This window comes from Acomys russatus, chromosome 26 (genome assembly GCF_903995435.1).
Source record: "Acomys russatus chromosome 26, mAcoRus1.1, whole genome shotgun sequence".
NCBI lineage: Eukaryota > Metazoa > Chordata > Mammalia > Rodentia > Muridae > Acomys > Acomys russatus.
In genome coordinates, this window is record NC_067162.1 from 47,331,460 (window position 1) to 47,345,224 (window position 13,765).

Below are 13,765 nucleotides of genomic sequence, written 5' to 3' on the forward strand. Positions count from 1 at the left end.
TTCCCCAGGTCACAGGAGATTTGCCTGGATTTGCCCAAGTCTGGCAAGGGCCAAAAGGTTACTATGCAGGTAGTGATGACGCTCTTACTGGGAGCAGTTTTCTTCTTTTCCTTCTGCGGGAATAAACTGGCTTCTGAAACCAGTGTTTGACTCTGGGATCTTTAAGAAAGCAGCCTCAGTAGATCCCATGACTGTTACTGAAGACTCCTCTGGTGTTCAGCTAGTTTGTTGGCTCCATCAGTCCTTTACCTCTTTTCAATTAGTGTCTTCAAGTCCCCAAATGATCCTACCACTTTCCTATGGAGTTTTCTGACAAACTTAGTTATTTACAAATATTTCAGACTGCCTTCTTAAAAACTAAGTTTGTGGCTTGCTGATTTAGAAGGTTTCTAATGTGTCAAGCCTGTAGGCAGTGACATTTGCCTGTTTAACAACTCATGGCAAAACGCCCCTGAATACTTCAGGCCACCACTAGCAAGTGTTTTAAACAAGCTGTGATGTACAAATATGAGAAAAGAAAAATTTTCTCAGAACCATGCCACATTTGCTAATTACATTAACGCCAAGTGTCAGGCCTTCTTCTGTGCAATATATATATATGTATATCTGGTATAGTGCAGATTTTAAAAAGTTTGGCACTATGTTGAGTCTCAAATGAGCCTTCCAACCCTGTCAACTAAGCTGTTTTGTTTGCTTAAAACAAGGTCTTATATAGCCCAGGCAAAAATGCCCCACCCTCCTGCCTCTGCCCCGCCAGGGCCACTACTATAGCCATACACTGACATACCTGTATGCTTTGTTTTTGTTTGGATAGAGTCTTACTATGTAGGCCTGACTGACCTTGAACTCAAGAGATCGGCCTGCCTTGGCCTCCTTGGAATAAAGGATTTTGCTACCATGCCTGGCCACATACCTGTTAATTTTAAAGTAACCTAGTAAAAACATACCAGGCTAGCAGTTTGGCAAATGTAGCAGGCCATCCAAAGGCTCAGGCTGGGAACCCTGCTGGACTTTTCCTTGTGGGGAAACTAAGAACTGCTGCTGCCAACCAGAAGACATACTGGGAGGAGGGATCTAAGGCCCGGGCTTTTAGGACAGCAGCTGTCCCTCCCTGAAGCCCGCTGACCACTGGCTCTTACTCAGCCAGAAGGACGTTCCTTGCTCTAAAACTGGTTTGCTCCCCTCCTCCTGAAGAATTTGGTCCCTGAGCAGAGCTACTTCCCACATTGCTCAACATCAGCTGTCCAAATGGGAGTGTGTATGTGAAATGTGCTTTCCCCCAAGTACAAGCACTGTATTGCAACTTTCTAAGCACATGCCACAACAGGTGCCCACACTGTCTCATTCACTCCTCAGTGTCAGACGCCAGCAAAACTGAATGCCTACCAGACGAAGATGCTAATGTATTATACACCAAAGAAGCCCCTCAAAGGCCACTGAAAGTTCTGCCATATGCCATGGCTCAGAATACATCCAGGTTAAGTGTGTCCAAAAATGTTTCATCTACCTGACATGAGCACAAGCTGTGCTGCAGACGGCCCTGCAATAGGATATGCTGCTGGCACCCCTATTGGCCCCCACCAATCTGGTAGTCTATAGGGCTCAGGTGGCTCAGCTCCACACCCATTGTCACCATTATATAGAGTTTCTACAAACAACCAGAGCTCCTCTAGCATTTTATACTGATTTTTGTTTCATTATCCAAATGGATGCAAAGTAGAACACTGACAGGTCCAAGGTGAAATTCAGTCTATGTCATAGCTGAATGAGTGGCAGGTAGGATCACAAGTATGCCTGAGCCCACAGAAGAAGGGCAGCAGGAAAGAGCTGGATCCAACTGGATCCTTTAAAACTGTACTCCTTAGGTTTTGCTTTGGGTAGATCCCAAGGGCAGAGACTATGAGAAAATAGGAATGGACCCACAGACCAGACCCTACCAACACCCAGGGTGAGACCTCAGCTGTGGCCGGTCTCTTAGGCAGACCATGAGCCTGAATAGTTCTATTTCTCATCTGTGATGGTGCTCTGCTCTTCTGCAGTATCTTTCTTTGCACCCATATGTCTCATGCCAGACTTTTGAGGTAAGACAGTTGTGTTTTGAGGTAAGACAGTTGGAAAACATAAGCACTTCTTAGCTTGTGTCTGGATCACCTACTAAGCTTCACCTGGCACTGCTGGTATGGCTTGCACAGAGAGTGGACACCTGCATTGGTAGCCTGTTCTGACTGACTCCTTCCTGCCATTGCATCCACTGGAAGAAAGGCCTTCTAAGAGGCACAGTGGTTTTAAGCAGCAAGGACAGAGTATGCTTTCCCAGGAACAGATTTCCTTGAGTGACGGGGCAACATACCCAGCTCCTGGCTGCTGGGGTGACAGAGGTCTGTCCAACAAATGCTCCTATCTGTACTTCCTCTTTTCTTGCTTATAGTTAATTATTCTTTTGATTGACTCTCCTTCACTCTCTGTTAGAGTCATCTCTCCTATGCCTGCCTCCTCTCCCCATTAACCCTTACACCCTCCTCTCTCACCTCTTTTATATTTTCTATTGCAATCATGTCTCAGTTCAGGAAATTTCTTCAGCTACAAAGAACTCACTTATTTTTTTTTACAACAGGGTCTCTCACTGGCCTGAGGTTTGCTAAGTAGGCTAGGCTGGCTAGCTGGTGAGTTCTACATATCCACCTGTCCGTACCTTTCCAGCTCTGGGCTTACAAATATGTGCCACCACAACCTAGCGTTTGTACATAGGTTCTGGGGGTTGAATTCAAGCCCTCATACTTGTATATAAACTATGTAGTTGGCCAATGAATTTTTAAGTTTAGTGATAATTTTCATTTTCAGATTTTTATCCATTCCAAGGTGTTGTTTTAGGCAGTCCTTGCAGAGCTTCCAAAGAACAGCTTCCTTCCCTGTGTTCTGTGATGCTGCCTGCAGCTCTGATACCCAGGAGCCTGGTTAACAGGCTCCTTTACTTTGGCCTCACGGGGGTGGGGCGGGGTGTTTAGGTCCTGCCAGTGGGTATGGAAGCACAAATCCAACCCTACTAGAGGAAGAGACAGGTTTCAGGGCAGCTTCAGCCCGGGATCTTAGTTCTTTTGTGGGGAAATGCTGCAATGTCTGAGGACTGGGCAGAGACCTAATTTGGGGCTGAGTACTCTGCTGAGTACAGCATGGTGTTTGTTCTAGACTCTTGCAATGAGACCACTTAGGGTAGAGGCTACATCTTATGTGGTTTTGATTCTACTCTACTCTACAGAGGACAGTTTCCCACCATTCCTACCATGGGTAAGGTACAGTGAACACTTCAACAACAACAAAAAACCCCAAACCTTCTCAACTAAGATTGCCCTTGAAGTCAAGAGTTATTAAATAAGTACAGTGTTTCTCCACACAAAGTCTCAGCTGTGGACAAGACTAGGTCATCAGTTGCAAAAAGACCTCCAAGCACCTTACCTAAGCCCTGGACTTCAACTGTGGCATGGCAGGTAGAGGCTTCACCAGAGTGCGGCTCAACCTGCAGCCCACCCTCATCAAGTAATGGTGGTAACCACTAACTGTACTCCTAACTTACGGATACATATTTTCCTTTCATTTTGTGACAGTTATAATCAATCATTTAGAGAAAGGAAGCCTGTGCTATGGTAAGTGACCTATGTGCTGTGGCTTCTGTGACCTCGGCAGATCGTTTTCCCAAGTTCTAACTGAGGGTGTAATGGTGATCCTCTGTCCTCCCAGAGCTTCCCACATGAGGCAGAGGCCTGCAGGAAGCAGCATGTTGCATACTTTAGCAGAACCTGAGGAATGATCTACAGTAAGGCTCCAGACAACAAACCTATACTGGAGCATCTCCTATGCTGGAGATTGAAATGACTAAGGCCTGACTGGTATCTACCCCAGACACTGCTGCCAGTTAGCTGGGTAGTAGCCCCTCCCAATATTAAGGGGGATTTGCATTTCACAAGCCAAATTCTGACAGCTGAGAGGCAGAGTAGTAAAGGCAAAGCCCGGAAGACTAGCAGTGTGTAGCTGGGTCCTGTGCTTGCCTGCCACTCCTCCTGTCTATATTAAGGAACTCTGCTGTGTTCTAACCCCAAACACCTTTCACCTTGGCTTATTTTGCTGTCTCATTGCCCTTGCCCAGGGCCTTTAATCCCAGCACTCACAGAGGCAGAGGCAGGTGGACTGCTGTGAGTTCAAGGCCAGCCTGGTCTACAAAGCGAGTCCAGGAAAGCCAAGGCTAGACAGAAACCCTGCCTGGAAAAACCAAACCAACCAAAAACAAAAACAAAATAAACAAAAACCGAAACCAAAAATGCCTTAGTATCAAGTAAGGTCTTGCCCACCAGAACAACTTCCTCTGAATTTTAGAAAAGATATGAGCTCTAAAGAACTTTCTCTGAGAAAAAATGGCTCAAGCCTGAACAGGACAAATGGCTGAGAAACATACCAGACCAACTACTGACTTCTCAATTATGTGAAATATTTTATTTGGATCTGTTTCTTCATGAGTGTGGTTCTTAGGCTAATGTTAGGAACCTCACTGGGCAATCACTGCATGCTGGGCTGAGTCTGGATTGGCATGCCAGAAGTCACTATATTCCCCAGCATTTTTCCTGCTACACCCCCAGCCAGTGAGTCAGTGGCCTGGCAGACAATTTGCTGTGGTCCAACATCTGCCAGTGCAGCCCATAGTGATGTCAATCTAGTGAGCAAGGAGGTGGAGAAGCCTCCTCATTATACCTTACACCAGGCATTCTGAGCTCCATAAATTGTTGCACAGCCAATGGCAAGAGACTTGGAAAGGCCCTTTACCACATAAAACAAATGTGTAACAATTCATGAGTTTTGCTCAAAGGTACAAGCGATGTAAGAAAAAATTATTTTCTCCCTAGATCCAAAGAAGCACCAGGTACTGGAAACAGGCAGTTGTTGGCTCCAAAACTTCTTTAACTATGACATATGCAATGGTAGGGTTATTTACAATTTTTTTTTTAATTAATGGAAAAATTTCCAACAGAAAATGAAGGCTTCTTTTTGCTTTCTTTTCCCAAGGTGGCCTGGAACTCACAGAATCTACCTGCCTCCCAAGTGCCAGGATCAAAGGTTTATGCCACCATACTAGGTAATCATGAATAATTTTGGTGCTGAAACTCTAACCTGAGACCAGACCAAGAGGGGGGCTCTTTCATCAGGCCACGGTGATGTGTGTGGGCAAGTCCCAACGGTCTGGTCGGGAAGAGGCCCCAAGGGAGATGGTTCCATACTTGAAGAGGGCGACACCTGCTAGGCTGCAGCCTCGGTGGCACCTTCTCTTTCCCGGCATCGTCACAGGCATGCCACCTGCTGTGCTCCAGCTCCAGATGAGCACCACCATGCCACCTGCTGTGCTCCAGATGAGCACCACCATGCCACCTGCTGTGCTCCAGATGAGCACCACCATGCCACCTGTGTTCCTTTCATGTTGGTGTCATCTACCTGAATGTCTACAGCATCTAGCTGCTGCACAAGCACCACCAGACTATGCACAGCCTTGGAGGACAAGCTTTTGACCAAGCTGACTCACAACAGACAAAACCCTATTGTTCTTGGCAGGCTGCCCTCAGTCCTGACTAAGCACTGGGGAGGCCGCACCTCCAGTGGGTTGGGCCATGTGCAGCAGGGTCTGGGAAACCGGAAAACAATTTGTGTGCTTTGGTCATCTGAGCCTAGCTAGCTTCTTGCCACCTGAGGGAGCAGCAGAGGAAGCTATTTGCTACTAAGAATCCTGATGGGGGTGAGGGTGGGAGGGCACCCCTTGCGTTACTGGGCTAGGCTTCATGAGCTTCTGTCATCAAGAATGAATACTAAATTGTGTATTACCAGCAGAGGGCACTGGAGGGACACTGGAGGGGGAGGAAAGGCCAAGCTCTGGGTTACTGTACTGTAGAATGTGCTTAGTACTGTTAAGTCACACACCTTCAGGGAGGTCTGACAAAGATGACCAGAGAAATCCTATCTCAGTTACTATTTCATCAAGTTAAAAATCTTGTGGATGCCAGGAATTGTCCAACTTCTAGAACTCTGAGCCAAAATAAACCCTTTCTATATAGGGGGAATGATCAATTGTACACTTCTCGCCTTATCCATTTTGTGGATTCTCCATCTTGAATGAAGTGGGGGCAGGTGCCACTGCAGATGAGATGTATGCTTTCCACTCCACCATACCCCATTTCTAAGCCAGCACTGCTTCTCTGGGTAGGAGAGTACTGCCCAGCACTACCTTAGGGATCCAAATCAAAAGCACAGAAGAAGACAGATTAAAAAGGTGTGAGTGCTAAGGTGGGGGCAGAAGGGTCAGTGGTAGAGTATTTACGTACTCATTGGCGCTGGGCTCCATTTCCAGTGCTAGTGCTACAAAGACAGCAAAGGAACAAACCAGTAACATCAACATCTTACTGCAACAACTAGTGTTGTCATAGCAACAAAACAGGTTTCTATGCTGAAGAATTAGCCTCTTCCTCCCCCTAAAATAGTAAACCTAGGGCAGGACATACATACATTTCATATGTCTTTAATTCAGCCTAGATTGAAAATACTGTATCCAAAATGTTGTAAGTTTCCCTAGCCCAGCCTCTGCCTGCCTTGGAAGGTCCTGATATGAGCACATGGTCTCAGCATAGATGGGCAGAGCCTTACAGAGACACCACCTTCCACGAGTCACAGGGTTCTCCTAGGCAACACAACAACCAACATTTCCAGGGAATACATGGCCATTTCAGAGGCTGTATTCTAATCCCCACGACCAATAACAAAACATCAACAGACAACTGGGAATACCAAACTTTCTGAACAATCAAATCAAGAGATACATGTGTGCACACACACGCACAGATATTCAGGTTTGATCTAGCTTTCTCTGGGTTCATCCTTAGGAGCTCCAGGGAACTGTGTTGTCCCCATCTACCCCACCATCCAGCCTCTCCAGGAAAGCCTGTCAACTTATTTCTGCTTTCACTTGGAAGCATCTGTGATAGTGAGTAACATATAAGTGTCTCCACAAACCTCCCACACCCAAAACAAACCAAGAAACTACAGGGTCATGTCTATCGACCCAAAGCACTTCCTTAAATCTTAGGCAAAGCACTTACGCAAAAGCCACTTAGCTAGTCATCATCACCACCATCTTATGGACACGTTCCAGTGTGTACTGTGCCTAGGGGGTAGCCTCATGCCCACGACATTGCCTCAGTGCTACATTCCTGGAGTCTGAGACATCAAATAAGAAGCCCAATGCTCTCAGATGGTTCACCCCAGGCCTCTGTCATTTTTGAGTTCTACTGTCCCATGGGCCTTTGAAGGAAGGGAGAGAGGGAGGGGAGAAAACACAGATGAGTAGTAGAGTGGAGTCTTGTCTGGTACAAGGATCATCAAATGCAGGAGGATATGCAAGCTAGCAGCAAAGACGAGCTCAAGACAAATCAGGTTGGGAATCTGAGGGTTGCCAACCCCAACTTCTATGTACACTCCTGCTCTGCACTCAAGAGGTCTATCCATTCTCAGGAAACTGTCAGCTACCTCGCTTTCAGGGTTCTGCTACAAACAATAAAACTTAATCCATGTGCCCTCGTAGGCCTGTAGGAAACCATCTTTGCTCTGTATGAACTTCTGGGGCACGTGGAGCCTTGCAAGTCTGATGTCTTAGGATGAGGCTTTGTTGTTAATGACATGAGCTCAACTTGGAGGAGCCATCACCGGAAGGACTAGCATTGCCCTCACTGGTTTTGGCCTGGGCTGCACAGCAAGATGCTTCATGAATATAGTGTTAAACCAGGAGGGGTAAGGGGACGGGAAGAGTGGCCCCAGTCTGGTACCTGTGTCCGAGTCTTTCTGCTCTCCATTGGCCCCCACGGTGAAGGGCAGCTTCCGCTTGGTGGCGCGTTCTCTCACCTCCTTTCCTCCATCACTGCGGTCCAGCTTTGGAGTCTTGGTTAGAGAAACTTTATCTTTATCCTACAAAAGAAAGTGATGCTTTCAGGTATTATTATTTCCAGTATTAAATCTTCAAATCAGCCATGACTTCATGTACCAAAGGAAGCAAACCATTCACTGTGGAAATTAACAGTCCCTCCCATTCCAGGTCACATATGCAGAGACAGGCAGGCTATGCAGGTCCCAAGGACTAAAAGAGTTGATTGTGCTTTGGCCTAGAGCTCAAGGGCCACTCATCCCTTGGCTGAAGGGCTCTTAGTAAGTAGTTGCTATGTACACAAAGAAGGCAAAGGATGCTTTCTGCCCCATCCTACTGCCCTGTGGGAGGTATTGCCCTGTGGGAGGTATTGTCCATGAGGACCAATGAAGTCTCCTCTCCCTACAATGTGGATTCAAACTCACCAGCAAAACTCTCGAATAGAAGAAAATGATGCCATAGGCCTTTGAAAGGGCCAACAACCACAAATCCCCTTCCCATGCCCACCCATGCAATCGGCTGAATTGCAGCGTTGCTACTCTGCTCCAGAACATGAGCCTATAGGATACTCCTGGGTGATAGGATGCCCCCTGCTTGTACCATCTTCCTCATCCCAGGCCTGAGACATTGTGAGGTGCCATGTCTGTAGGTAAGAGAAATTCAAGGCTGCTTACCACTTAACCATAGCCACTATGCAAGGGGCTGGAGAGGTGGCTCAGAGGTTAAGAGCACTGACTGCTCTTCCAGAGGTCCTGAGTTTAATTCCCAGCAACCACATGGTGGCTCACAGCCATCTATAATGTGATCTGGTGCCCTCTTGTGGAATGCAGGTGTACAAGCAGGCAGAGCACTGTATATAGAATAAAATAAATAAAAGCCCATAATCTATACAATTCCCTGCCCCACCCCAGACATGTACATGCCATCAACTGGTTAGTATGATCAAGTCTGGAATATGTTTGTCTCAAAAACATCAGTATGGTTTAGATAAAATGTACCCTTCCAGAGACGGGACTAGACACTGTATATGCACTCCTAGGATACAGTTTCTTAAAGAAACTGTTCCACACAAGAGGAACTCTATTTGAGGCACAGATCACAAGATATTTATACACAACATGGAGCCATGGAGGCAGGGGAAAGAGGAAGAACAGCTAGATATCAAACTCCAGGTGCACAGAGATCCCTTCTCTTCGACAGACGCAGTTGTTTCAGGAGCTGCTAGCCATACTACAGAGAGAAACTCTGACGCCAGGCATGGTGGCACACACCTTTAATCCTGGCACTTGGGGAGGTAGATCACTGTGAGTTCAAGCCTGGTCTACAAAGCAAGTCCAGGACAGCCAGGGCTACACAGACAAACCCTGTTTTTTGTTGTTGTTGTTGTTGGGGGGGGGGGGGGGGGGGAATGGGGACAGGGACAGACACAAAACAACAAAAACCTCTGGCAGAGCAACAGTTAGTGCTATGACTGCTATACCTCAGACCCAGGAAGAACTCTTAGCACTGGGCTGACCTGAGGGGGGCTATAAGTAAGGTTTATTATTAATCCCAATAATACCTTGGACTGGACAAAGTATGGCTTTTCTAGCACGCATCACAGAGGGAAGCTCTGGCCCTGAGTGCCCTTCCAGGTGGTCCTGTTATTTACAGAGCCAGGCAAAGGGTCCCAGAGGGCAGCAGCGCATAGCTGCTGAAGCTCATGGACAGTCTAGGAACACGGCGAGGGGCTGGAAAGATGCCTCAGTACAAGTTCCTCTTGCAGAGGGCTGAGGTGTGACTCCCAGCAACCCCATGGTGGTTAGCAATACCTATAACTCAAATTCCAAGGACCTGATGCCCCTTTCTGACTAAGCACGCACATCACACAGAAATACATGCAAGCAAAACACTCAAAATGCAATGAACAAATCTAATTTAAAAATTAAAATATAGAGGTTGGAGTGCTCAATGATTAAGAACACTGTCTGCTCTTCCAGAGGACCCGGGTTCAGTTCCCAGCACCCACATGGCAGCTCACAGCTGTCTGTAACTTCAGTTCCAGGATTCTGACCCCTTCATACCAGTGAACATAGAATAAAAATTTAAGAATATATGTTAAACAGAAGCTATATTTGTATCACTAAAACGTTCTATATTTTAAAAACAAATATAAAAACTCCCAGTTCCTTGCCTAGGTGACTAGTTACTGTACAGCTATCTGTTCCAAAGGTTATGCCTCCAGGTCACTAAGAACCAAGGATCTACTGTCCATGTCCACCTAACACTAGCAGGAGAGCACAGTACAGTGTTACAGCTGGGATAAACTGTGTGCAAAGGCTCAGCCCCGGCGGTCTGTGCTAGTGACAGATGAGTGTGCATCACGACAACCCACCGGTGAGTGCCTTGTCTGTCCCTCTCCATTTCTTCCCACCAATTATACCTTCTTGCCATGATGTCCTCTCTGCATCATCCATGCCAAAAGAGATGGGGCAAAAGACTATAGACTAAACCCTCTGAAAGTATGAGCCTCGCCCATTACTGCCTCAATGCAAATGAAACAAAACTCAAGCAATTAACAACAAAAAACACACAAACAAAACCTTAAAAACACACAAACAGGGTGGGGGTGGGGTCTCCATGCTAACACACCTGGCACTACTTTATCTAGAGCACATTCAGAGTTCAACACAGAGTTGGATGGATGCTGTAAAATGAGGTTCTTGGGCTGGAGAGGTGGCTCAGAGGTTAAAAGCACTGACTGCTCTTCCAGAGGTCATGAGTTCAATTCCCAGCAACCACATGGTGGCTCACAACCATCTGTAATGAGATCTGGTGCCCTCTTCTAGCCTGCAAGCAGAATACTGCACACAAAACAAACAAACAACATACAAATAAAAAGAGGTTCTTGAGCCAGGCTGTGGTGGCACACGCCTTTAACCCCAGCACTTGTGAGGCAGAGGCAGGTGGACCTCTGAGTTTGAGGCCAGCCTGGTCTACAGCCGGGACACAGAGAAACCCTGCCTTGAAACACACACACCTCTCCTCAAAAAAAAAAAAAAAAAAAAAAAAAGAAAGAAAGAAAGAAAAAGAAAAGAAAAAGTTCTTGAAAGTGAATGTAGACTCAAAGTTTTGTTCTGCATCTGGGCAAAGACAGCATGGTCCAACCTCTCTGAGTGTTCTCTCCAAGTCAAATGATAATTGTACTGAGACCAACTGTAAATGTTACAGAACGCCTTGAACATTAAATTAAGCCAAGCTTGATCAACATCTCTCATCAGACCCTAATATGTCATAAAAATGGTCAAGGTGTCAACAATATGGTACCTGAGGTAGCTCTGACCCCATTCACCCATACGTTAAGCTGTACACAGATGGTACAGAGAAAAGCTTGCCTTAATTAATTCCATGATTTTCATTACAGAAAGCACAGAAAAGTTGCAACTTCAAAACACAGTCACTGTCTCAGTGGTGGGCAGCCTTTGGAATAAATGGTGATTCACAGGCAATAAATCTAGTAAAGGCGAAACCATATTGGACACCACTAAGCCAAACTTGTGAACCAAATGATTCTACATACTCTTAGAGAAAAGCTCACCCTCTCAAACGCAAACCACTCTGGCACCTTCAGTGAATATTCAGTCTGATCCACTCAGTGTATCCAGATGTCATACATTATGTTGTTACTGTATATTTATAGTAAATATTAAAATCAGAGAGCTTAAGTCCTCCAATTTTCAAAGCAACTTTGGTTACAACAGGTTTGAGCCTCCACGTGAACTCAAGAATCACTACCAATTCTTTCAAAAGACCTGCAAGGACTTCAGTGGTATTATGTTGAATTTATATTCCAAGTGGGAAAGGATACACTTAAAAAACAATGAAATTTCTGATGGATGCAATTATTTAGGTCTTCCTAGTATCTCAGTAACATCAGGCTACATGCATCACTGCAGCACATCTTTCAACAAATTCTCCAAATAATTCACTATAAGACAATTTTATTAGCTCTACCCCTTTAAAAATGATTTCCTTTCTTGTCCCCATTCCTTTCTTTCTATGGCAAGACCTTATTATGTAGCCCTGGCTAGTCTGCTTGCTATGTAGATCAGCTATGTTGATTTCAAACATAGAAATTTATCCACCTCTGCCTCTTGAATGTCAAGATTGAAAGTATGGGCCACCGTGTCTGGCAAGATTTATTTTATATTTGTGTGTTTGCCGCGCTCCTTCCTTCTGAGAGGGAGAGGGAGAGGGAGAGGAAGAGAATGTGTGCGTGTGTGTGTGTGTGTGTGTGTTCAGTTTCTCTGAGGCCTTGACTCTCTTACCAGCACCTCCCGAGAGGTGGGATTACAAACATATGGTCACACAACACTGTAAATATAATTTAGCACACTGCCCCCCAAACCCCTGTGCAGCCTTGGCTGTCTTGGACCCACTTTGCACACCAGGCTGGCCTCGAACTCACAGAGATCCATTTGCTTTTGCTGGGATTACAAGTGTGTGCCACTGCTCCCAGCTTATTTGTAAAATTAATTATATTTAGAAGTAATTTTTATATAATGGATTAGCATTGTGACACCTTGCCCAAATCATTAATTCCTGTAGCTTTTGTGCAGTTGTTAGGCATTTCTCTGCAGATACCTTTGGAATAAAGGAAGTGTGTTCTCTCTTTTCCAGTCTCTGACATCTTTTGCTGCTTTCATCTTGCTTCTGTGCTAGCTACAGCCTGCAGCACAGCAGTGCCAGCAGTGGAGACCCTCAGTGTCGTCCTGCTTTGTTTCCCGCCTTATGCAGTGCTTGGCCGCTGTCGTTACACAAGGAGGACACAGAGGGAATTCTCTCCTTTTTTGCTGAGTAAATTGTAAAATGTTTTTGCTATATCAACTGATGCTATAACTTAGGAAAGAGCACAAGAAAAAGTTCTGTGACTTTGCATGTGACTATAATTTTAGGAAAATCGGGAATTTTGGGCCAACGCATGACTCAGGGGTGGGGAAATGGCTTAGTCTACCTAAACACAGGCTCCATGAACAAGCATGGAGACGTAAGCTAGACCTCCAGCTCCCATACAGAAGGCAGGAGTGGTGTGCATTTGTAACCTCCACACTGGAGACTGAGACGGATTCTAGATGCTGACAAACTGCTGAGCTCCAGGTAGAATAAGAGACTCTTGAGGAGGAATGTGTGTGTGGGCACCTTCCCCAAACAATCCATGACCTCCACATGCTTGAGTAAGAATGTGTGTCGGCCCCTCCCCCAATCAACCAATCGATCAGAATAACATGGAAAGCAGTAGAGAAAGACACATGACAGTGTCTTTCTGGCCTCCACATGCACTTGTGCACATGCACGAACACAAATATATACAAAGCGTACACACACAATTAAAAAATAATAAACTAATTTTAAAAATTTACTGAATAGTTAAAACTGGAATGAAGCTGGGTTGTGGTGGTGCACGCCAATAATTCCAGCACTTGGGAGGCAGAGGCAAGTGTATCGCTGTAAGTTCAAGGTTAGCCTGTTCTACAAAGTGAGTCCAGGACAGCTAAGGCTACACAGAGAAACCCAAAAAACCAAAAAAGAAAACTAGAATGATTAGACACCCAGTGTGAGGGCACAGTGGAGTTATAGGACTCAACCCACCAGGAGCCACTTTCTAAGTAGGAGGGTTTGCTTTACAGCATTAACACCAGGCAGTGGAATATAGGGAATGGAGGCCAACCAGACGACTTCTGAGTGAAGACCTACTATGCTCAAGAACGCTCAGCCTTCCTATAGCCGTGGCATGTGTGTCAAGTTGGAGGAGTGGTGAGTGGACAAGAAGGGTAGCTTCCT

At 45.8% G+C, this 13,765-nt stretch overlaps 1 protein-coding gene across 4 annotated transcripts in view; it reads right to left on the bottom strand.

Moving 5' to 3' along the window:
* Ankrd11 (ankyrin repeat domain containing 11) overlaps window positions 1–13,765 on the bottom strand; it is a 158,680-nt gene that overhangs the window by 18,883 nt on the left and 126,032 nt on the right. For all 4 annotated transcript variants that reach the window (XM_051168669.1, XM_051168668.1, XM_051168671.1 and 1 more), the window contains one exon: window positions 7,851–7,989. In XM_051168669.1, the coding sequence (XP_051024626.1) occupies window positions 7,851–7,989 (139 nt within the window). The remainder of the gene's footprint in view (window positions 1–7,850; window positions 7,990–13,765) is intronic.